At 43.0% G+C, this 23,473-nt stretch overlaps 1 protein-coding gene and 1 long non-coding RNA gene across 6 annotated transcripts in view; one reads left to right on the top strand and one right to left on the bottom strand.

Moving 5' to 3' along the window:
• Nucleotides 1–23,473, bottom strand: part of tcea1 (transcription elongation factor A (SII), 1) — a 62,980-nt gene that overhangs the window by 14,676 nt on the left and 24,831 nt on the right. For all 4 annotated transcript variants that reach the window (XM_048595827.1, XM_020534048.2, XM_020534049.2 and 1 more), the window contains exons 3-7: nucleotides 21,321–21,426; nucleotides 8,314–8,401; nucleotides 4,778–4,923; nucleotides 3,986–4,042; nucleotides 1,871–2,025 (exon numbers count right to left, since the gene is read on the bottom strand). In XM_048595827.1, the coding sequence (XP_048451784.1) occupies nucleotides 1,871–2,025; nucleotides 3,986–4,042; nucleotides 4,778–4,923; nucleotides 8,314–8,401; nucleotides 21,321–21,426 (552 nt within the window). The remainder of the gene's footprint in view (nucleotides 1–1,870; nucleotides 2,026–3,985; nucleotides 4,043–4,777; nucleotides 4,924–8,313; nucleotides 8,402–21,320; nucleotides 21,427–23,473) is intronic.
• Nucleotides 1–23,473, top strand: part of LOC125482936 — a 44,888-nt gene that overhangs the window by 9,058 nt on the left and 12,357 nt on the right. For both annotated transcript variants that reach the window (XR_007261925.1, XR_007261924.1), the window contains one exon: nucleotides 4,796–4,973. This is a non-coding gene — a long non-coding RNA (uncharacterized LOC125482936). The remainder of the gene's footprint in view (nucleotides 1–4,795; nucleotides 4,974–23,473) is intronic.

Below are 23,473 nucleotides of genomic sequence, written 5' to 3'. Positions count from 1 at the left end.
CTGAAATCCATGCGCAAACTTGCTGTAAAAGCATAAATATTCTGCCACAGAAAACCTTTAGCATGCTCCAAGAGCATAAGGCTGGGATTTTTCATGCTTCAAACAAAGAACTCAACTGACTATTGGGCACTATAGGACAGATAAGGTCTTGTCAGTAATCGCCCAGTAATCACCTCTGAAAAGGACACAAAAGGATAAGGATTTCAAAGGCTGCAGTGAAATAAAGATGGGGGAGGTCAATTCTCAAGAACTGATCGATGTTGACTTCCGTCCACTATTCTTGGGTAACTCAAAGATTTAAAGAAGTCAGGCACTAAGAAGAAAAACAAATTGAAGAAGAGCTGTTTGCACAAGGCAATTGAGCTACCTCAACCTTGAGCAGTCCTCATTACTTAACATAGTGAAATGCCGTTGCTGTATAATTAGCATGCTGTATCCTGTTGTATACTACTTTTAAGCTCAGCATTCCACCCTATGGGTTGCAACAATCCTGTGTTTCAAAGAGTTACAAATATAGCAGTCTCAGCACCATTCAACAAGATCATACGTGATCTTCAACACGATTCAACATACTTGCCTTTACTCCATATCCTTAATGCCTAAATTAATCAAAAATCCATCAATCAATCTCAGATTTAAATTGATTAAAGTCAGTTCTAAACTTTTACAACTCTGTGTACAAAGAAGCATTTCCTAATTTCCCAGTGAGACTTACTAAATTAACAATTTAATTCAGCTTCCTGGTCCTCGATGACCTTACAAGGAGAAAAAGGTTTCTTCTAGTCTACTCTATCTGTTCTTCTTAAAGCACTAAAACCTTCGACCAAATCTTGTCTCAACCTTCTAAATTTCAGGAAATACAAACCTAGTTTGTTTAAACACCCATATATTGATCCTAAAAGGTGGAATCCAGGTCTGCTAATTGTAGTCTCGGACTGGTCAATTTTGCAAGTTGAAGTACGACTTAACTCTTCCATATTTGAGCACTCTAAAAAGACAGACTTGCATTTATATAGCACTTTACAGCCAAAATGTAATTACTATTGTAATGTAGGAAACTCAGCAAATAATCTGCACACTGAACTCCCACATACAGCAACATGATATAACATGATGCGTGATGTTGATTGACAGACAGTCTTTAGCAAGGATATCAGGAATAACTCAACTCTTCAAAATAGGGCCTCACTTTATTGTGTAATCCAAAAGACAGCATCTATCACAATGCTGCAATCCCTCAGTACTATAGTGGAGAGTCCACCTTGATTTTTGGGCTTGGGTCCTGGAATAAGACTTGAACAAAGAACCTTCTGACCCAGTGTGAATGCACTATCAACACACTCACAATTGATATTCAAAATATTGACGCCAGCATTCTGGCAGGCTTCTGTCTGAAACATAAAGATTGAGAACCTTATTCTTATATGACATACCAATTTAAGTGGAGGCAGTATAGTAGGGGCAACGTCACTGGACTGGTAATCCAAGGCCCAGGCTTATGCTCTGGGTACACAGGTTTGAATCCCACCATGGCAGATAGAAAATTTGAAATCAATTAGAATACTGGGAGTTTAAAATATAGTCTGTCAACCATGTAACAATTATTGATTGGGTCACTAATGTCCTTTTGGGGAGGAATTCTGCCATCCTTACTTGGTCTGGCCGACGTGACTGCAGAACCACAGCAGTGTGCTGACTCTTAACTGCCCTCTGAAATGGCTCTAGGGGACCATTTCATGGGCAATTAGGGACAGTAATTAATGCCGGCCTTGTCCCATGTAAGAATTAAAAGAAAAGATTGTGAAAGTTTATTACTGTTTTTGTTTTTATATGTCAAACCAACAAACAGCAAAATAAAAGCCTTGCTTACCTCTGCAGTCATTTTTGCTAATCTGTCCGGTGCAATGTTTCCACACAGGACGTTTCTCCTTAGATTAGGGTTTTTTGAATCTTTCAGATTTGCAATTCTGCTTCTCACTCTGTTTTTATATTTCATATCTGTGTTTTTAAATTCCTGATACACACGTCAAAAATTGTTAAGGGAATTCAAGCATCTTTGTTTTATTGAAAACAGTATTTAGTGTGTCTCTGTTTTGTAAGGTTACAAATTGAATATCAGTATGCTTCTGTAGAGTGATGGTCATTCAGCCAATTTCAAACTGCCTGAATATTACTTTTTTTTTTAAAAATTACATCATGATACTTTACCATGTCCATAAACATAACAAAACATCTTGCAATAACAATTAAATGAATCCTCTTAAACATGCATTCTATACACATTTGATAGCAAGCAATACATGTTTAAGAGCTGAAGAACTTGGCTCTTCTTGGATTCAGCTGGGAGGGGGATGAACAGATTTTGTCTGCTAATATTCAAGCAGGCACCTGCTGTCCTGAAATAATTTATGAAAGCACTGCTGTTTTGTGGGCACACTTTCCTCAGAGATGGTTCGAATGTTTGGATGTAAAGGGATTCATTATTTCAAGCTCTTTGTCTCTGGCTAGGCAAGTACCAAACATTGCTTGTTTGCCTTGGGATACATTTCACAGATACTTATGGCACTTCTGTGAAGGGATGTACTTCCTCAAAGTGGAAAGGATGCAACCATTTGCAGATCCGAGTATTATCCTGAATTACAAGCTTCAAAGGGAACTCAGGCCTGCAAACAGTACACCAAGCTCTTGTATCTGAGGCTTGTCAGTTGATACATATTTCTAAAGCTTTTATATGCAAGTGAGAGAATACTAACCATCAGAAGGATCAATTTAGGTCATTTAACCACTGTGGATAATGGATTTAAAACCTGGCCAGTTATGATGAAAAGGAAAAAAAGAATTAATTTCTATCTTGATTTTTCTTTTAACAAACAAGCAAAGCAAACAAAAACCATTAACAGGACCAGTTACTTTCAGGAGTGGAGGCAATCTGTATAACATTTTATAGGTTCAATTCTTGTAAGGACTCACAGAAAGAGAGTGCTCATGGACTCAACAATATTTATGGACAATAATAATGAATCTTGGTATGACTGAAGCACAATATACATCACCAGATTCAATAGCTAGGAGTAATTTAAAATCTGCATGTTCAGGAATCTCCACTCTCAACTGTCCACCATTGGAGCGGCACGGTGGCTCAGTGGTTAGCACTACTACCTCACAGCGCCAGGGACCCGGGTTCAATTCCACCCTCGGGCGACTGTCTGTGTGGAGTCTGCACGGGTTTCCTCCAACAGTCCAAAGATGTGCGTGCTAGGTGGATTCGCCATGCTAAATTGCCCACAGTGTTCAGGGATGTGTAGATTAGGTGGGTTATAGCGGGTTGGGTCGGGATGGGATGCTTTGAGGTTCGGTGTAGACTTGTTGGGCCGAAGGGTCTGTTTCCACACTGTAGGGATTCTATGATAAGTTAGGGCTGAGCCTTAAGATTTTGTAGTCTTTACAATGCAGAATATAAAGCAAGTGTAGTGAGATCTACAGCGCCGGTAAACAAGAACTTCACTTAACTGAAGATATTAGGTGGGATGAGTTGCACAGTGAGACTGTTCAAGTCTAGACAGCATTCTCGCAACACAATCTGCCTTTCAGAAAAGGCAACTTAGCCTTTTCAGACATCAACTGCAAACATGAGCAAAATTACATATTACTCAGAAATATGAAGCTATTTTAGAAAATAATTTGACTGTGTTCTGTGTAAACAAAGTTCTCAATTTTGGTTGCAAGATCAGGGGAGAGGAACTGAAGAACCAAACATACAACAGATCCACAATTATTACAAAAACAAATTCACAGCAATGACAATTATTTATCTCACTAGTGTAGCCTTTAAAACCCCCTCTTCCATTACTACTTCCCATTGCTGAACCTCTGTTTTAGACATCAGTTTCTCTGCGTACAATACAATATTGCTTGATGTTGATACAAGTTCAAATTCTGACCAGGTGAAATACTCAAAGTTTCAGTTACTTCTTTAGAAGGATATTTTCCTCAATTTGAGCTCCGAGTTCGTCACAATCTGAGCCAATGGCTATGTAATCACCTGAAATGAGATGGAAAAAAACGACCAATCACCAACACTAACTTCCTCCTCTGAAGAAGAATATGCAGCTAATCCCAATAAACTTGGGAGTGAGATGACAATAGTTACTTATGTCCAAGATTCCACATTAATAAAAATTTACTCTCAGTGCAAAATAACAAATCTTCAAATAACAGCTATAACACACAGCAAAACTTCTCTCTAAACTGCATTATTAGACCATAGAAGCCAAACTACCATTTTAGCTACGGCCAAAAATATCTGACCAGAATAAAAATATCTCCTATCCCTCACTTTCGAAGATTTTCTCAGCCCTCAGGCAGAATCATGACTATATTTTGAATTTTGCCACAGCTAGCACAAGGAAAACATCCTGGTTCTTTAACTTAAATGGAATACAGTCTGGAAAGTCTGGGGACCAAAGCGGATAGCACATGAAATTGGGCAGAGGAAAATTCAATGATCACATGCCCTGTGTCCAAATGAATGATTTGGATAACATGTAATTTCATGCTGCCTGCTCATTCCCATGACTGTGAAGCAAAGATCAGCATTGAACATTCTGCTGAGTGGCAAATCCTGAAGGAACAGGCATAGGGAAATGGTGCTGCAGGTAATTGGAAAGTTGGATTGCTACTATTGACCCAAGGCTCACTCCATTCTCCAAATACATTAATTATAAAACTACATTTAAAATTTGTCTTAATTTTTAAAGTGGGTTGGCATGTGACTTACCATCTGTTTTCATTGCAGCAGCTAACATTTCTCTACACTTGATCCGCACCGAGTCCGTGGTAAAAGGAGCCTGAGGATAACTTTTTAGTTGAAAAGGTGATGGAGTATAGAATGCTTCATGGGGATTACTAGAATTGCTTCCTGAACTGTAAGAAGAAACATAAAGAAGAAACCAAATCTCAGCATTTGGTCAGGTGTAAGTATGCTTAGTGTAATAATACGATTACTTCTGCAAGTACACTATTCGCCAAAGCACAGCTAATTTACAAAAATACTTGAAACAAAACAAAATAACCACAAAGGTTTTAGGAAGAGTAAATTTATTTGGTTTGCCGATTGCCTTAATTACAGTGATGCCAAATTCCAGTCTTAATACAGATCAAACCAACTTGATTGGTTGTTACGTAAAAATTCTGACCCCAAATTTTATTAAATATATATTTTCAACTGAATGTGTGAACATCACTGCCAGGGAATAGCCTCAAACACACCACCTTCAGTGTGTACTGACGGTTCGACACCGCTGCTGATGCCACCGCCTCAGTTTCCGAGGCCAACGCCACAGACACCGAGGACACCGCTGCTGCCGCCGCAACTAACATCCAGGACTTACCGACCGACTCCACTCCCCCCACCGCCTACCCCGCTCCGCCCACGTCACTCCGCCCACCGCCTCCACAGCCAGCAGCTCCAGAGGAGACTGTAGCACCCAGCCCTGCCGAGTCTTCACCACCCCCCCAGACCTCCCCCTTACTGAGGACGAACGGTCAGTCCTCAGTAAAGGGCCCACCTTTGTCCCCCCCCACCCAAACATCAACGAATACCGCTCACACTTGGACGTTGAACAGTTTTTCCACCGCCTCCGCGCTTACTTCTTTAACCATGAGCCTAACCCTCCCCCTACTGACCCCTTCTCCTGCCTCCAACATACCCCCACCTCCCGGACACCACCCCAAGGCCTCCTACCCTCCCTCGACCTCTTCATCTCCAACTGCCGTCGTGACATCAATTGCCTCAACCTCTCCACCCTTCTACCCCACTCCAACCTCTCCCCCACAGAACGTGCAGCCCTCACTCCAATCCCAACCTCACCATAAAACACATGGACAAGGGAGGCACAGTTGTAGTATCGCCGAGGCCAGGCACCAACTCTCCGACACCTCCTCCTACCACCCCTTTGATCACGACCCGACCCGACCCCCGAACACCAAACTATCATCTCCCAAACTATCCACAACCTCATCACCTCAGGTGACCTCCCCCACAGCCTCTAACCTCATCGTTCCCCAACGCCGCACCGCCTGCATCTATCTCCTTCCCAAAATCCACAAACCTGACTGCCCTGATCAACCCATTGTCTCCGCCTGCTCCTGCCCTACCGAACTTATCTCCACCTATCTTGACTCCATTTTCTCCCCCTTGGTCCAGGAACTCCCTACCTACATCTGTGACACCACCCACGTCCTCCACCTCCTCCAAAACTTCCAATTCCCTGGTCCCCAACACCTCATCTTTACCATGCACATCCAGTCCCTGTACACCTGCATTCCCCATGCAGATGGCCTAAAGGCCCCCCGCTTCTTCCTGTCCCGCAGGCCCAACCAGTCCCCCTCCACTGACACCTTCATCTGCTTAACCGAACTCATCCTCACCCTCAACAACTTCTCTTTCAATTCCTCCCACTTCCTACAGACAAAGGGGGTGGCCATGGGTACCCTCATGGGCCCAAGCTATGCCTGCCTCTTTGTAGGTTACGTGGAACAATCTCTCTTCCAGAGCTACACTGGCCCTAAACCACACCTCTTCCTCCGTTACATCAATGACTGTATCGGCGCCGCCTCGTGCTCCCACGAGGAGCTCGAACAGTTCATCCACTTCACCAACACCTTCCACCCCAACCTTAAGTTCACCTGGACCATCTCTGATACCCCTCTCTCCTTCCTGGACCTCTGTTTCCATCTCTGGCAACCACCTGGAAACCGATATCCATTTCAAACCCACCGACTCCCACAGCTACCTAGAATACACCTCCTCCCACCCACCTTCCTGCAAAAATGCCATCCCCTATTCCCAATTCTTTCGCCTCCGTCGCATCTGCTCCCAGGATGAGGCATTCCACTCCCGAACATCTCAGATGTCCTCGTTTTTCAAGGACCGCAACGTCCTCCCATCAGTGGTCGAGAACGACCTCGACCGCGTCTCCCGCATTTCCCGCAACTCATCCCTCACACCCCCTCCCCGCAATAACAACCAAAACAGAATCCCCCTCATCCTCACGTACCACCCCACCAACGTCCGGATCCAACGCATCATCCTCCGACACTTCCGCCATCTGCAATCCGACCCCACCACCAAAGACATTTTCCGTCCCCACCCTTATCTGCTTTCCAGAGGGACCACTCTCTCCGTGACTCCCTTGTCTGCTCCACACTCCCCTCCAGCCCCACCACACCCGGCACTTTTCTCTGCAACCGCAGGAAGTGCTACACCTGCCCCTACACCTCCCCCCTCAACCCATCCCAGGTCCCAAGAAGACTTTCCACATCAAGCAGATGTTCACCTGCACGTCTGCTAATGTGGTATACTGCATCCGCTGTTCCCGTTGTGGCCTCCTCTACATTGGGGAAACCACGCGGAAACATGGGGACCGCTTTGCAGAACACCTACGCTCAGTTCGCACTAAACAACTGCACCTCCCAGTCGCGAACCATTTCAACTCCCCCTCCCATTCCTCAGACAACATGTCCATCCTAGGCCTCCTGCAGTGCCACAACGATGCCACCCAAAGGTTGCAGGGGCAGCACCTCATATTGCACTTGGGAACCCTGCAGCCCAATGGTATCAATGTGGACTTCACAAGCTTCAAAATCTCCCCTCCGCCTACCGCATCCCAAAGCCAGCCCCAGCTTGTCCCCGCCTCCCTAACCTGTCCTTCCTCCCACCTCAAGCCCCACCCCCATCTCCTACCTACTAGCCTCATCCCACCCCCTTGACCTGTCCGTCCTCCCTCGACTGACCTATCCCCTCCTTAACTCCCCACCTACACTCAACTTTACTGGCTCCATCCCCGCCTCTTTGACCTGTCTGTCTCCTTCCACCTATCTTCTCCTCTATCCATCTCCTATCTGCGTCCCCCTCTCTCCCTATTTATTTCAGAACCCCCTTCCCCTCCACCATTTCTGAAGAATGGTCTAGGCCCGAAACATCAGCTTTCCTGCTCGGCCTGCTGTGTTCATCCAGCTCTACACCTGGTTATCTCACCTTCAGTGTATTCTGCTTCACAGATTCTGTCTAATAGAGATAAATTGAAAAATGAATTTTGTCATTTGTCAATCTAGCTCATTGCAATGGACAGGTTTGTTAAAAAAAAAAAAAAAAAAAAAAAAAAAAAAAAAAATCGACAGAAGTAAAATAAGAAACAACCGAGATGGTGTGGAGGTCTCCATATTAATGGAGGCTATCTAGCCAAATTTTTTGTCGTTAAATGGAAGCTCTGATGCAGAAATTTTCTTAGTTTAATTTTAAGAAGTTATCACCTTTCTTCCTTTGCTTCTGGACTGTTTTGTGCTAAGGACACAGAATCCCTTTTCTTCTCTTCAGAAGGTTTCTCAGTTGATGGGCCATCTGCAAAATGGCATTTGATTTAAACATCATGTCAAAACCTTTTAAAAAAAAAGGCACTTCATAAAACACATTACCAAATAAAACAAGAAAGTAAATAGTACAGTAAAATTCACATCATCTGGTACCTCACTAACTGGAATACTCTACCACCGATATCCTCCTTAAGTGTTATTGTCGCAGTATAAAAGTACTGATGTCAGTCTGAAGTAATTGTAAAAGATTTGGCTTAAGGTTGAAATATCTTTCATCCAGTGCTTACAGTGAAAAAAAGTCAAAAGGTGGAGAGGTTCCAAGCCTCTGCAAGTTGAAGCATATGCAAGATATATTTTCCATTCTATTACTATTACCACAAACTGCAGTAATTTAACTGACATTTTTGATTTACTGGTGCCACCCAATTCTGGTGTGCACTGGTCAACATATTTTACTGCAATGTAAAACCAAACACAGCAAAGTATACACTCTGGTGACAGAACTGTGAGAAACACTATTCACATCTGGAGATAGTAAGAACTGCCGATGCCAGATTCAGAGATAACACATTGTGCAGTGGTCTCTACCTTCCAGTTGCGAACCACTTCAACTCCCCCTCCCACTCTCTAGGCAACATGTCCATCCTGGGCCTCCTCCAGTGTCACAATGATGTCACCCGGAAACTCGAAGGGCAGCTCCTCATATTCCGCCTTGGAAGCCTACAACCCAAAGGTGTCAATGTGGACTTTACCAGTTTCATAATCTCCCCGCCCCCGGCCTCATCCCACAACCAACCCTCTCTCTCATTCCCACCTCCTTGATCTGACACAACCTGTCTGTCTTCTCTTCCACCTGTCCGCTCCTCCCACCTCACTGACCAATCCCCACCACTGCCTACCAGCACTCACCTATCACCATCCCACCTACATTCCCCAGCCCCACCACCCCTCTATTTATTTCCCAGCTCCCTTCCCCCTCCCCCATTTCTGAAGAAGGGTTCTGACCCGAAACGTCAACTTTCCTGCTCCCCTGATGCTGCCTGGCCTGCTGTGCTCCTCCAGCTCCATACAATTCACATCTGACTACTTGTATGGAAAAGTGGGATCTTTAGAGTCATAGAATCATACAGCACAGATACAGACCCTTCAGTCCAAACAGTCCATGTCAAACATATTCCCAAACTAAATTAGTCCCACCTGACTGCTCCTGGCCCATATCCCTCCAAACCTTTCCTATTCATATACCTATCAAAATGTCTTTCAAATGTTGTAATTGTACCCGCATTCACCACTTTCTCAGGAAGTTCATTCCACATGTGAACCACTCTCTGGGTTAAAAAAATCTGCCCCTTGTGTCTTTTTTAAATCTCTCTCCTCTCACCTTAAAAATGTGTCCCTAGTCTTGAAATTCCCCATCATAGGGAAAAGCCAACTACCACTAACCCTATCTGTACCTCTCATTTTTTGTTTAAATAAACTTCTAACAGATTGCCTCTCAACCTCCTAGGCTCCAGTGAAAAAAGTCCCAGCCTTTCTTTATAACTCAAACCTTCGAAGCCTGGCAACATCCTATAAATCTCTTCCAAACTGTTTCCAGCTTGATAATATCCTTCCTATAACTGGGCAACCAGAACTGGACACAGTATTCCAGAAGAGGCCTCACCAATGTCCTGTACAATCTCAACACGACTTTGCAACTCCTATACTGAAAGGATGAGCAATGAAGGCAAGCGTACCAAATGCCTTTTTAACATCCTGTCTACGTGTGACGCAAACTTCAAAAGAATTATGCACCCACCCCGGTTACTCTATTCTATAATACTACCCAAGGCCCTACCATTAATTGTATAAGCCCTACCCTCGTTTGTTGTACCAAAATGCAGTACTTCAGATTTATCCAGATTGAACTCCATCTGCCATTTTTCAGCCCATTGACTCATTTGATCAAGATCCTTTTGTAATCTTAGAAAACCTTCTTCACTATCTATTATGCCATAAATTTTGGTTTCATCTGCAAACTTATTAACCATGCCTTCTATATTTTCATCTAAATCATTTATATAAATGACAAAAGTGTGACAGGCCTCCAGTCCAAAAAGTAACCCTCCACCACTACTCTAACTCCTGCCGTTAAGCCAATTATGTATTCAATTGGCAAGTTCACCCTGAATCCCATGCAACCTAATTTTATTGAGTCAACCACGCAGAACCTTGTCAAAGGCTTTACTAAAATCCAAATCAGCAACGTCTATTTCTCTGCCAATCAATCAATCTTTTGGTAACTTGCTCAAATAAACTCAATCAAGTTTGAGAGACATAATTTTCCGTGCAAAAACCATGCTGACTATCCCTAATCAATTTTTGCCTCTCTAAATTGATTTCCATTCCCATGTTATTGAAAGATTTTAGGTTAAGATTGCTTTTAAAGCAACCAATTCAGCACACCATTTTATAATTGTACAGTGTTTTTTGTCTATTGACAACAAATAACAGAGAAAACCCCTGAATAGCTCTTATGAATTCAACAAATGTTTAAAAGACAGATAGTTTGAAATGTAGAGATAAGAAGGTGTAGAGCTGGATGAACACAGCAGGCCCAGCAGCATCAAAGGAGCAGGAAAGCTGATGTTTCGGGCCTAGACCCTTCTTCAGAAATGGGGGAGGGGAAGGGGGTTCTGAAATAAATAGGGAGAGGGGGGAGGCGGGATAGATGAGGGATACAGGAGAAGATAGGTGGAGAGGAGACAGACAGGTCCAAAGGCGGGGATGGAGCCAGTAAAGGTGAGTGTAGGTGGGGAGTTAGGGAGGAGATAGGTCAGTCCAGGAGGACGGACAGGTCAAGGGGGTGGGAAGAGGTTAGCAGGCAGATGGGGGTGGGGCTTGAGGTGGGAGGAAGGGATAGGTGGGGACAAGCTGGGCTGGTTTTGGGATGCGGTAGGGGGAGAGGAGATTTTGAAGCTTGTGAAGTCCACATCGATACCATTGGGCTGCAGGGTTCCCAAGCGCAATATGAGGTGCTGTTCCTGCAACCTTTGGATGGCATCGTTGTGGCACTGCAGGAGGCCCAGGATGGACATGTCGTCTGAGGAATGGGAGGGGGAGTTGAAATGGCTCGCGAATGGGAGGTGCAGTTGTTTAGTGCGAACCGAGTGTAGGTGTTCTGCAAAGCGGTCTCCAAGCCTCTGCTTGGTCTCCCCGATGTAGAAGAGGCCACAACGGGAACAGCGGATGCAGTATACCACATTAGCAGATGTGCAGGTAAACATCTGCTTGATGTGGAAAGTCTTCGTGGGGCCTGGGATGGGGGTGAGGGGGGGAGGTGTAGCACTTCCTGCAGTTGCAGGGAAAAGTGCCGGGTGTGGTGGGGCTGGAGGGGAGTGTGGAGAGGACAAGAGAGTCCCGGAGAGAGTGGTCCCTCCGGAAAGCAGATAAGGGTAGGGAGGGAAAAATGTCTTTGGTGGTGGCCACCCGAAGGTTGCAGGAACAGCACCTCATATTCCGCTTGGGAACCCTGCAGCCCAATGGTATCAATGTGGATTCACAAGCTTCAAAATCTCCCCTCCGCCTACCGCATCCCAAAACCAGCCCAGCTTGTCCCCGCCTCCCTAACCTGTCCTCCCTCCCACCTATCCCCTCCTCCCACCTCAAGCCACACCCTCATCTCCTACCTACTAACCTCTTCCCTCCCCCTTGACCTGTCCATCCTCCCTGGACTGACCTATCTCCTCCCTAACTCCTCACCTTTACTGGCTCCACCCCTGCCTCTTTGACCTGTCTGTCTCCTCTCCACCCATCTTCTCCTCTATCCATCTTCTATCCACCTCCCCCTCTCTCCCTATTTATTTCAGAACCCCGTTCCCCTCTCCCATTTCTGAAGAAGGGTCTAGGCCCGAAACGTCAGCCTTCCTGCTCCTCTGATGCTGCTTGGCCTGCTGTGTTCATCCAGCTCTACACCTTGTTATCTCAGATTCTCCAGCATCTGCAGTTCCTACTATCTCTCAAACTAGTTAGAAATGTATTTTTATTAATGAGAGGGTCATCGAGGTTTTATTCTACTATGGGCATTTAGTGTCAGTATTAAATGTTCAACTCAAATAACTAGCATGTTAAAATGTAAAATTAAGTGCAAATGCTACTTAACCCCATTTGCCATCTCAGAAATGCAATTCTTAACATGTAGGTGTCAACCCCTCTGATCTATGTTATCCATACATGTGGTTCAATTCATAATTCAGCTGAACTGCTCCTTAACAGAACATTATGCTCCAGCAAGTTGCCATTCTTACTTCCTGGATTCCCCAAGGCTCGCACCCTGAAACTTTTAAATACAAAATTGTTGAATTGTATACAGTTTGGGCTTAGACACATCAACAACCAGAAGGACAAGAAAGCCCATCAAAATACAGTAGGGGCTGATTGTAATCCCTCACCTGGTAGAAACCATACAGGAAACAGTTAAAACAAAGATGGAAACTTACAAACTCCAACTTGTTTGGTTGCAATCTTCAACTGAAAGTCTGCTATCAAGATGCCCATGACCAAACACTCCTCTTGCTGTATTTTCTAAGGTAAAATCCCCAAAGAACATACAGTCATATAGCACAGAGGCAGACCCTTCGGTACATCCAGTCCATGCTGACCAGACATCCAATCTGACCTAGTCCCATTTGCCAGCATTGAGTCACTTATCCCTCTAAACCATTCCTATTCATATATCCATCTAGATGCCTTTTAAGCGTTGTATTTGCACCTGCCTCCACCACTTCCTCTGGGAGCTCGTTCCATACACGCACCACCCTCTGCGTGAAAATGTTACCCCTCAGGTGCTTTTTAAACTATTCCTCTCTAACCTGAAACCTACACACTCTAGTTTTGGACTCCCCCCATCCTAGGAAAAAGACCTTGGCTATTCACCCTATCTGTGCCTCTCAGGATTTTATAAACTTCTATAAGATCACCCTCATCCTCTGATGGTCCAGGGGAAAAAAGCCCCAACTTACTCCTCTCTGCCTATAACTCAAACACTCCAGTCCTGGCAAAATACTTGTAAAACTTTTCTAAACCATCTCAAGTTTAACAACATCTTTTCTATACAAGAGCGACCAGAATTGTATGCAGTATTCTAAAGGGGCCTCACCAATGTCCTACACAGCCGCAACATGACATCCCAACTCCTATATTCAATGTTCTGACCAATGAAGGTAATGCCGCCAAACACCTCTTTCACAACCTTGTCTACTTGTAACTCTACTTTCAAGGAACTATGTTCAGCAACACTCCCAGGGCCCTACCATTAAGTGTGCAAGTCCTGCCCTGGTTTGTCCTACCAAAATGCAACAGCTCACACTTATCTAAATTACACCCCCTCTTCCACTCCTCAGCCTATTGGCCCATTTGATCAAGGTCCGATTGTACTCTGAGATAATCTTTTTCACTGTCCACCACACCACCTATTTTGGTGTCATCTGGAAATTTACTAACCATACCTCCTATATTCACATCCAAGCCAATTTATACAAATGACAAAAAGCAGTGAACCCAGCACCGATCCTTGTGGCACACCGCTGGTCATAGGCTTCCATCACCTTCTGTCCCCAAGTATCCTAGTTTCCATGTATTCTCCAAAGTAAATACTGATGCAAAATATTAATTTAATATCTTACCTATCTCCTGTGGATCACATACTGTAAGGGGCCTCTCCCAAGTTACTCGTTTAGCCTTTATGTACTTATAGAATCTCTTTGGATTCTCCTTAACTCTGTCTGCCAATGCTATTTCATTTCCCATTTTTATCCCCTTGATTTCCCTCTTAAGTATACTCCTTCTGCTCTTATACTCCTCTAGGGATTCACTCAATCCCAGTTGTCTAAACCTGATATATGCCTCCTCCTTTTTCTTGACCAGAGCTTCAATTTCTCTAGTCATCCAGCATTCCCTATACTTAGCCTTGCCTTTCACACTAACAGGAATATACTGTCTCTGAAATCTGGTTCTCATTTTTAAGGGCCTCCTACTTCTCAACTAGCCTCCTCCAAATCAACTTTCAAAAATTCCTGTCTAATACCAACAAAATTGGCCTTACTCCAATTTGTAACTTTTAACTTTTTGATCAGTTCTATCCTTTTCCATAACTATTTTAAAACTAATAGAATTAGGACCATTTGCCCCAAAATGCTCACCCACTGACACCTCTGTAGCTTGCCCTGTTTTATTTCCTTCTCCAGTGCATACATTCACAGACTGAATAAGACCGTTTTCTTGGACACACTTGAATTCCTCCTCATCCAAGCCTTTAACACAATGGCAGTCCCAGTCTACGTTTGGGAGGTTAAAATTCCCTACCAATATCTCCTATTATTCTTACAGATATTTGGGATCTTATATATTTTCTTCTCAATTTCCCACTGGCTGCTGGGAGGGCCTATAATACAATCCCAACAAGGTGATCATCCCGTTCTTATTTCTCAGTTCCACCTATATAACATCACCGGACAATCTCTCAGGAATACCTTTTAAGTACAGCCATAATGTTATCCCTAACCAAAAATGCCACTCCAACTCCTCTCATGCCTCCCTTTCAAACCTTCCTATAGCATCTATACCTTAGAGCATTAAGTCCTGTCCATCCCTGAGCCACGGTTCTGTAACAGCTATGATATCCCAGTCCCGTGTTCCCAACAATGCTCTAAGTTCATCTGCGTCACCTGTTAGGCTTCTTGCATTGAAGTAAGTACAGTTTAATTATCAGCCTTATGTCATTCGCTGCCAAGCTCTTATATGCCTTGACGATTTGACCTGTTCCCCTTAACTACTGTACCAGTCTCAGCCTTTTCTCACTATCACTTTGGTTCCCCTTTCCCTTCCCCTCCCCTGTTCCCCTTCACTAGCTTCAAGCATCCAGAGTTGGATTAGCAAATCTCCCCACAACGATATTGGTCCCCTTCTAATTCAGGTGAAGCCCATCTCTCTCATGTCATTCCTACCCCTGAAGAGATCCCAATGGTCTAAAAATGTGAATTCTTGTCCCCTGCACCAGCTCCTCAGCTACATATTCATCCGCTCTATCCTCCTATTCCTACTCCCATCAGCACGTGGCACCGGTAGTAGTCCGGATATTATTACCCTCGAGGACCTACATTTTAACTTCCTGCCTAATATCCTGTATTCTATTTGCAGAACTTCATCCCTTTCCTTACCTATGGCATTGGTGTCAAAGTGCACAACGACCTCCAGCTGGTCACTCTCCCCTTTCAGAATATTCATAGAATTCACAGAATCACTACAGTGCAGAAGCAGGCCATTTGGCCCATCAAGTCCACACCAACCCACTCCATCCATGGAACCCGACATTTCCCATGGCTAATCCACCTAACCTGCACATCTTTGGACTGGGGGAGGAAACTAGAGCACCCAGAGGAAACCCAAGCAGACATGGTGAAAATATGAAAACTCCACGGAGACAGTCGCCCAAGGCTGGAATTAAATCTGGGTCCCTGGGCACTGTGAGGCAGCAGTGCTAACCACTGAACCACCCCTACTGCACATATTCTGCATCCTCTCCGAGACATTCTTGACCCTGGCACAGGCAGGCAACACAGACGGCAACAGAGACATCTATCAGTGCCCCAGAATAGAAAGTCCCTTCTTACAATCGATTGCTCAGAACCTGACATATACCGCAGTATAGTTGAGTCAGTCACAGTACCAGAAACCTGGCTGTCAGTGCTATACTCACCTGAGAGGCCATCACCTGCTATTGTATCCAAAACAGGCATACCTGTTTGAGATGGGGCCAAACTCCTGCACTATCGGGCAACCTCACCTACCATTCGTAGCAGTCAATCTCTACCTGATTGTATCTGCTGTTTTTCTACCTTCCTGAAATTGCCATCCTTCACATCCTCTTGTTCTTGTAAACTCCTCATTGCCTCTTAACAGCAGCTCCGATCAATCCATGCGGTCTGATAGAATTTGCAACCTAACACACTTCCTGCAGACAGTCTCCGAGAACATTCAAATTCTCCGTGATTTCCAACATTTGCTCTTCCTGTCAGATCACCTTATCAAAAAGCCATTTCTGCCCCTTTAACCATCAACAGACCTAGAAATTGCCTAAAAACAAACAACACACTTTGCTCAAAAACGCAACATTAACAGTCTTTCTAATCAAAAACACTGCCCTGGGATAACTTAATACCAATCCTTAATATTAAAAGTCAATCAAGAGTGATCACAGCATAAACACAAGAAGAAATAATGCTCTCACCTTACTCATGATAGATTAATAAAACAAAAGGATTAAGATTTAGAAGTTTTAAAAGTCTTAAAAGCAATCACTTAGCTGATTGAGCTCAAAAACCAAAGGTCATCCTCTTCTCCTGTAGTTTCAGGCAGTGATTTTTTTCTAAATCACTGATATTTCTACAGCTGCACCTGAAGCTGGATATTAGACGTCCCACTTCAGCCATGAAACTTTACTGCTTGTTTGCTATTTCATTGAAACCTGATATCCAGAGCCCTTGTGTAATTTCTCAATCTGTCAGCTGTGAAACTACACTTGTTAGCTGCTTCATAAAAAGCTAAACTCCAAGCCTTATGCAATTCCTCAGTCTCCGACCACGCCACATGGTCGCTCTCCCAACCCTCCTCTCCTTCCTCCCTTTTAAAGTATCCTTGTTTTTGACCGTTTTCCAAAAGTTCCAAAAACAATGCAAAACTTGTAAAAACAATTATAAAAACCTCAAAAACCAACAGCTGCTCTCACAGCGACGATCTTCTCCCATCCACCATTTTTTTTTAGAACATTTGGATTAAAGGCTGAATGGACTGGTGAACTCTTGACAAAGTGTTGCACAAAATCTCTTGATGTCTTCAAAAAGCTTTCATCAAACCTCCAGCAATAAGGACATTGTAGAAGACAATTATGCCCTTATATAAATTTCAGAATTCTCAGTAACGTGTTTACTGCCAGTCAACTGAATTAGTTCAAATGCTATCACTAAAAATGCCATGCAATTTATTAATCAGCAGGCAATTTAAGGGGTAATCATACGCTTGAAAATCTTCTGTGCCATTGCTCCCAACACATCTTTAACTTTTTGCCCAAGATGGCTATTCTAGCATTTCAGCTCAAGACCCCATCTTGGCTTGTTCAGATGAGAAGAAAGACAACAAGATATAGCCCAATGGTTAGAACTGTGCACCCTCATTCTGCCACAGGCAACTACTGAAACCGAGGGATATCTGCTGGCGGTTAATGCAACGGATTGGGGTAATGTAGTGACATGGGATGTAGAACTAGCTGGCAGACAAGAAACAAAAGAGTAGGAATAATTTTAAAGTTTCAACTTTAAAGAATTATAAAATGTAAGGATTTTAGTGTGGAAATCCAAAAGCCTCCCAAGTTGGTGCAGTGAGCAGATAGGTGGTAGATCAGATACAATGTAGAGAAGTATGAAATGATGTACTTTGCTAAAATGAACATTGAAAGATAACTTAAGTGATGAATGCAATTCTAAATGAATAGAGGGATTCGTGAATACGTGAAGGTGGACAGGTGGAGAACAATTAATAAAGCATATAGTGTTGGCAGCTTTGGCTTTATTAATGGTGTCATTGAGAACAGAAGCAAGGAGTTAATGTTCAGCTTGTATAAGTCACTTGCTAGAACAGATAGAGTATGGCGGACAATTGTGGGCACCGCATTATAAAAAAGGTGTGAATGCACTGGAGAAAGTACAAAAGTGATTTATAAGAATGGTTCTATGAATGAATGAAGGAGATGTGAAGAGGTCTCAAAATCATGAATGGGCTGGACAGAATGGATAGTGAGAAGCTTGCCCCATTCACAGAATGAATAAGAACAAGAGGGTATAGATTTGAAGTGATTCGCAAAAAGGAGCAAGGGTGATATGAGAAGGAACTTCTTCACACAATGAATAGAGTTGGAATGCACTGCTGGAAATGTGGTGGAAGCAGGTTCAGTTGAGGCAAATAGGCATTGGATGAGTGTTTGGATAGAAATAGTGAGCAAGGATGTGGAAAAACCAGAAGACTGGCACTAGGTGAGAATGCTCGATTGAAGAGCCGATGCAGGCATGAAGAATGAATGGCTTCCTTCTGTGTTGTTACAATTCTACAATTGTGTAGTAAAAAGATCTTTTTCTGAGTACAGCAGGAATCAGTACTTGAACCCCAGCTATTCACATAATATATTAATCATTTAGATGAGGGAACTAAATTCCAAGTTTGCAGATAATACAAAGCTGGGTAAGGGTGGGCAGTGATGCTGGAGTGTGATTAGGACAAGTAGAGTGAATGGGCCAATGCATGGCAGATGAAGTATAACATAGATAAATATGAGGTTATCCAATCTAGTAGCAAAAGCAGGAAGACCAACTATCTCAAATTGCAATAGATTTGGGAAGGAGAAAATGTGCAATAAGACTTGGGCGTCCTTGTAATGCAGTTGTTGAAAGTAAGCATGCAGGTGCAGCAGGAAAGTAGTGTGTTAGCCTCATATTGAGAGGATTCAAGTACAGGAGCAGGGATTGTTGCTACAATTGTACAGGGCCTTGGTGAGAACCACACCCGGACTATTGTGTGCAGCTTTGGTCTTCTTATCTGAGGAAGGACTTTCTGGGTATGGAGGGGGTGCAACAAAGATTTACCAGTTGATTCTTGGGATGGCAGGACTTGCATACGAAGAGAGGCTGGCTCAGGTTTGGATAAAATTCACTGAATGTAGAAGAATGAGTGGGACCTCAGAAACATATAAAATTTTAACAGATCTAGTTAGGATAAACACAGAAAGATGTTCCCAATGATTTGGGTTGCAGTCTAAAGAAACGCAGTAGGTCATTTAGGACCAAGATGAGGAGAAATTTCTTCACCTAGAGGGCAGTGAGCCGTGGAATTCTCTGCCACAGAAAGCAGTTGTGGTCAAAACAGTGAATGTTTGCGAAAACAGAAGAGTTAGATATAATTCTTGGGGATAAAAGGGGTCAAAGGATTTGGAGAGAAAGCAGTAACAGGGTACTGAGTTGAATGACCGGTCTGATCATATTGAATGGTACAACAAACTCCGAGCCGAATGGCCTCCATGTAATATTATTTCTCAATATTTCTATGCTTAAATTTCACTCAAAAATATTGGTGCAGTTCTCAGAGAAACTCCAAATAACCATAAAGTCAACCAGTAACCAGGTTGCCAAATTTATGCATAACAAGTCTGCATAGACAACCCATCATGAAGACCAGCACAGTAATTGAGTAGGAAATTTAAAAGGAAAAGGAAAAACACAACAAGAGAATGTTTTGTGCTGAAGGGAAGTACTCAAGAAAAACGGTCTTGTGGAGAAGTGGGTAGTATCCTCCCATCTGGACGAGAAGCTCAGGGTTCAAATTCTACTCCAGAATCTAAATGGTCAAGTAAAGCCTGTGAATGCTGCTGGTGCGAATAGATTAGATGATTGCATTTTCACATTCACAATATACTAACCATTTCATATACTTTAAGTATTTTTCTACATTTTTCAATAATGAGGATATTCATGGTACTTGCCACCTGCCATTGGCATGCGTTGGAAGGAGTTACTGGATGCCATTCAATTTCTTTGGCTGTAATATTTAATGGCAATAGAACATGTGAATGTGAAAATGCAGTCATCTAATCCATTCGTACCAACAGCATTCACAGGCTTTACTTAACCATCAGGTCCTGGAGTTGAATTTGAACCTTGAGCTTCTGGTCCTGATGCAAGGATACTACCCACTTCTCCAAAGGACTATTTTAGCCATCCTATGGAAAGAAAATTGGAGCCTCTGCCCATAGCCCTTCACTGCAACTTGCATGCAAAATTGACGCTGCCACAGCAACCTATGAATTCTTCAGCAGGCTAGTTGGCTGGATGGTCAGTGTAGAACAGATTGATGCCAACAGCACCAATGGGTTCAATCCCCACTCTGACTGAGGTGGATTTGAGACCTATTTTTAATCGCAAAACTCAAGAATAAAAATGCTTGAACATATATATTTAATGCTGTACGAGCAACATTCACAGGCTTTAGCACGTTTTCCCTCAGAATATGCAAGATTTTCTGGCAATTTTACACTCCTCCCTTTGACATGTCTTATAATTTTAAAATTTTACCAGACTTGCCTTTCTGGCAGACGCAGCTCATCGCCAATATGAGCAAGCAATTAAAAGTGCCTCAAGAAAAATCGAGAAAGTAATATGTATACAATTACACAAAACAACACACTTTTTAAGTACAAAAAACAAAATTGCTGGAAAGGCTCAGCGGGTCTGGCATCTGTGAAGGAAAAAAACAGTTAACGTTTCAGGTCCGGCGAACCTTCCTTATGCAATACGTGCAAGGAAGTACGCAAAGTCATAACATTTCATACAAGCATACAAGCGTAGAGTTAATTTTCCTGCCTTCTACACAGCATTTTAAACCTTTTCAGGACACCAAAGAGTTTACCCATGACAACTGCGCACTTTATATTTTTGCTTTCTAGGTAACTATCTGAACTACTAAACCAAATATATTAGTAGTTTAAAGAAGCAGTACATTGATAGTACAGTGTATAATCATACCATAAAGAAAATTGGAGAAGGACACAACTCCAGCAAAAGGAATACTAAAATAATATAGGCATTTTGAAAACATCAATTTCTTTAGATTTTGCACATTTGCAAAGCATAAATACAACAACTTGTAATTAAGCACAAAATATGCAACACACTTATGACACTTAGATTTTTATGATTCTTGTCTCAAGTTTTTCACTTGAAATTTCTACAGACCAGTGGACTGGGAAGAGGAGAAATAAATAATCCGTTATCTTCGTTTATGTTATACTGTTTGGTAAAAGCTTCAATAGAATATCCAGTTCATGAGAGTGGTGTCTGGATAATACTGAACACCAAATAATTCCTTACCTAAAAGTTTCTTCCAGGATTTAATAAGGGATTTTGCCAAAGATATGACATCATCTTCTTTACTCTGCTTCCTAATGGCATTTACAGACATTCCAATTCTAGTAGACTGCAAAACAAAAGAAACATTACCTACGAACTAATTCTTTTCAATATATTAAAAACTTAAAATAATTCCAAATATAAGAGCTATGTAGACTTTGCACATAAAAGAAAAGCAAACCTGAAATTAACCTTAATATTGTAAATGAATTGGAAGCCTAGAGAAGACACCCGTTCAGTTTTCCAGAAGTTGAATATCATTTGTATTTTTATTAACCCACATGGTGATGTTTTAAAAAGAACCTTCTAACAACTCGATTGTGTATCTGCAGGATGAAAACTTACTCCATAGTATTGTTTAAAAAAAAACAGATGATTTTAACCTGCATTCTATTTCTAAACCAGTTTTTCTGTGGGCATTAAACATGAAAGCAGACAAGATTCATCCTAAATAGCTGGGAAAGTATGGCTGTTCAGCAAATTAGAAGTTTGGATAACCAATCACAAATATCAATCATAAAATCACAGCATCTGCAATTTTTCCTTTTTAAAAGCAAACTGGTTGCATACGAGTAACATATTCTGCTTCCTACTATATTATCTTCAGCATGGGCCACTAAAACAAGAATTTCCAACAATGTAAGGCTCACAGCATGCATTAGTTATGCACCTGTTGCACAAGAATGACAACAACAATTACACAATAATTTGAAACTTGTATCCCTTATTTGGCCTCTTAAAAGGAACAATCAAGCTGATCAGCACTTACAGACAGATACGACATAACAGTAAATGCCAGACTGAGCAAGTACTTAAGACAGCAGGCAGTGCAGGAAGCCTGCAGGAACTAGGCTATTTCCGTACTAGAACAACCACACCAGAACTGGATCAAATCCACGCTGGAACCAACATTAGAGTAAACATCCAGTTGCCACAGCCTTACCAACCATAGGGTTGCTTTCTCATTACAGAGTGATACTGGTGGTGATTTAATCTGAAGGTCTCCATACCGCAGATGAGGGGGAAAGGTTGAGGAGGGGTCCTTCCTGGTAACCTCAGCTGGTGTGGGAATTGAACCTATGCTATTGGCATCACTCTACATCAAAAATCATCCATCCAGCCAACTGAGCTAACCAAACATGAATAAGGTTTCAAGGTCGCAGGAGTGTACAGGCAGGCAGGAAGGTGGTTTGAAGTGTGTCTACTTCAACGCCAGGAGCATCCAGAATAAGGCGGGTGAACTTGCAGCATGGGTTGATAACTGGGACTTCGATGTGGCCATTTCGGAGACATGGATAGAGCAGGGTCAGGAATGGTTGTTGCAGGTTCCGGGGTTTAGATGTTTCAGTAAGATCAGGGGTGGTAAAAGAGGGGGAGGTGTGGCATTGTTAGTCAAGGACAGTATTACGGTGGCAGAAAGGACGTTTGATGAGGACTCGTTTACTGAGGTAGTATGGGCTGAGGTTAGAAACAGGAAAGGAGAGGTCACCCTGTTGAGAGTTTTCTATAGGCCTCCGAAAAGTTCCAGAGATGTAGAGGAAAGGATTGCAAAGATGATTCTGGAAAAGAGCAAAAGTAACAGGGTAGTTGTTATGGGGGACTTTAACTTTCCAAATATTGACTGGAAACACTATAGTTTGAGTACTTTAGATGGGTCGGTTTTTGTCCAATGCGTGCAGGAGGGTTTCCTGACACAGTATGTAGATAGGCCAACAAGAGGCGAGGCCACATTGGATTTGGTACTGGGTAATGAACCAGGCCAGGTGTTAGATTTGGAGGTACGTGAGCGCTTTGGTGATAGTGACCACAATTCGGTTACGTTTACTTTAGCGATGGAAAGGGATAGGTATATACCGCAGGGCAAGAGTTATAGCTGGGGGAAAGGCAATTATGAGGCGATTAGGCAAGATTTAGGATGCATAAGATGGAGAAGGAAACTGCAGGGGCTGGGGACAATTGAAATGTGGAGATAGTAGGAACTGCAGATGCTGGAGAATCCGAGACAACAAGGTGCAGGGCTGGATGAACACAGCAGGCCAAGCAGCATCATAGGAGCAGAAAGGCTGACGTTTCGGGCCTAGACCCTTCATCAGAAAAGGCTTTTCTGATGAAGG

This window comes from Rhincodon typus, chromosome 4 (assembly GCF_021869965.1).
Source record: "Rhincodon typus isolate 14 chromosome 4, sRhiTyp1.1, whole genome shotgun sequence".
NCBI lineage: Eukaryota > Metazoa > Chordata > Chondrichthyes > Orectolobiformes > Rhincodontidae > Rhincodon > Rhincodon typus.
This window is presented reverse-complemented; position numbering and strand designations above follow the sequence as displayed.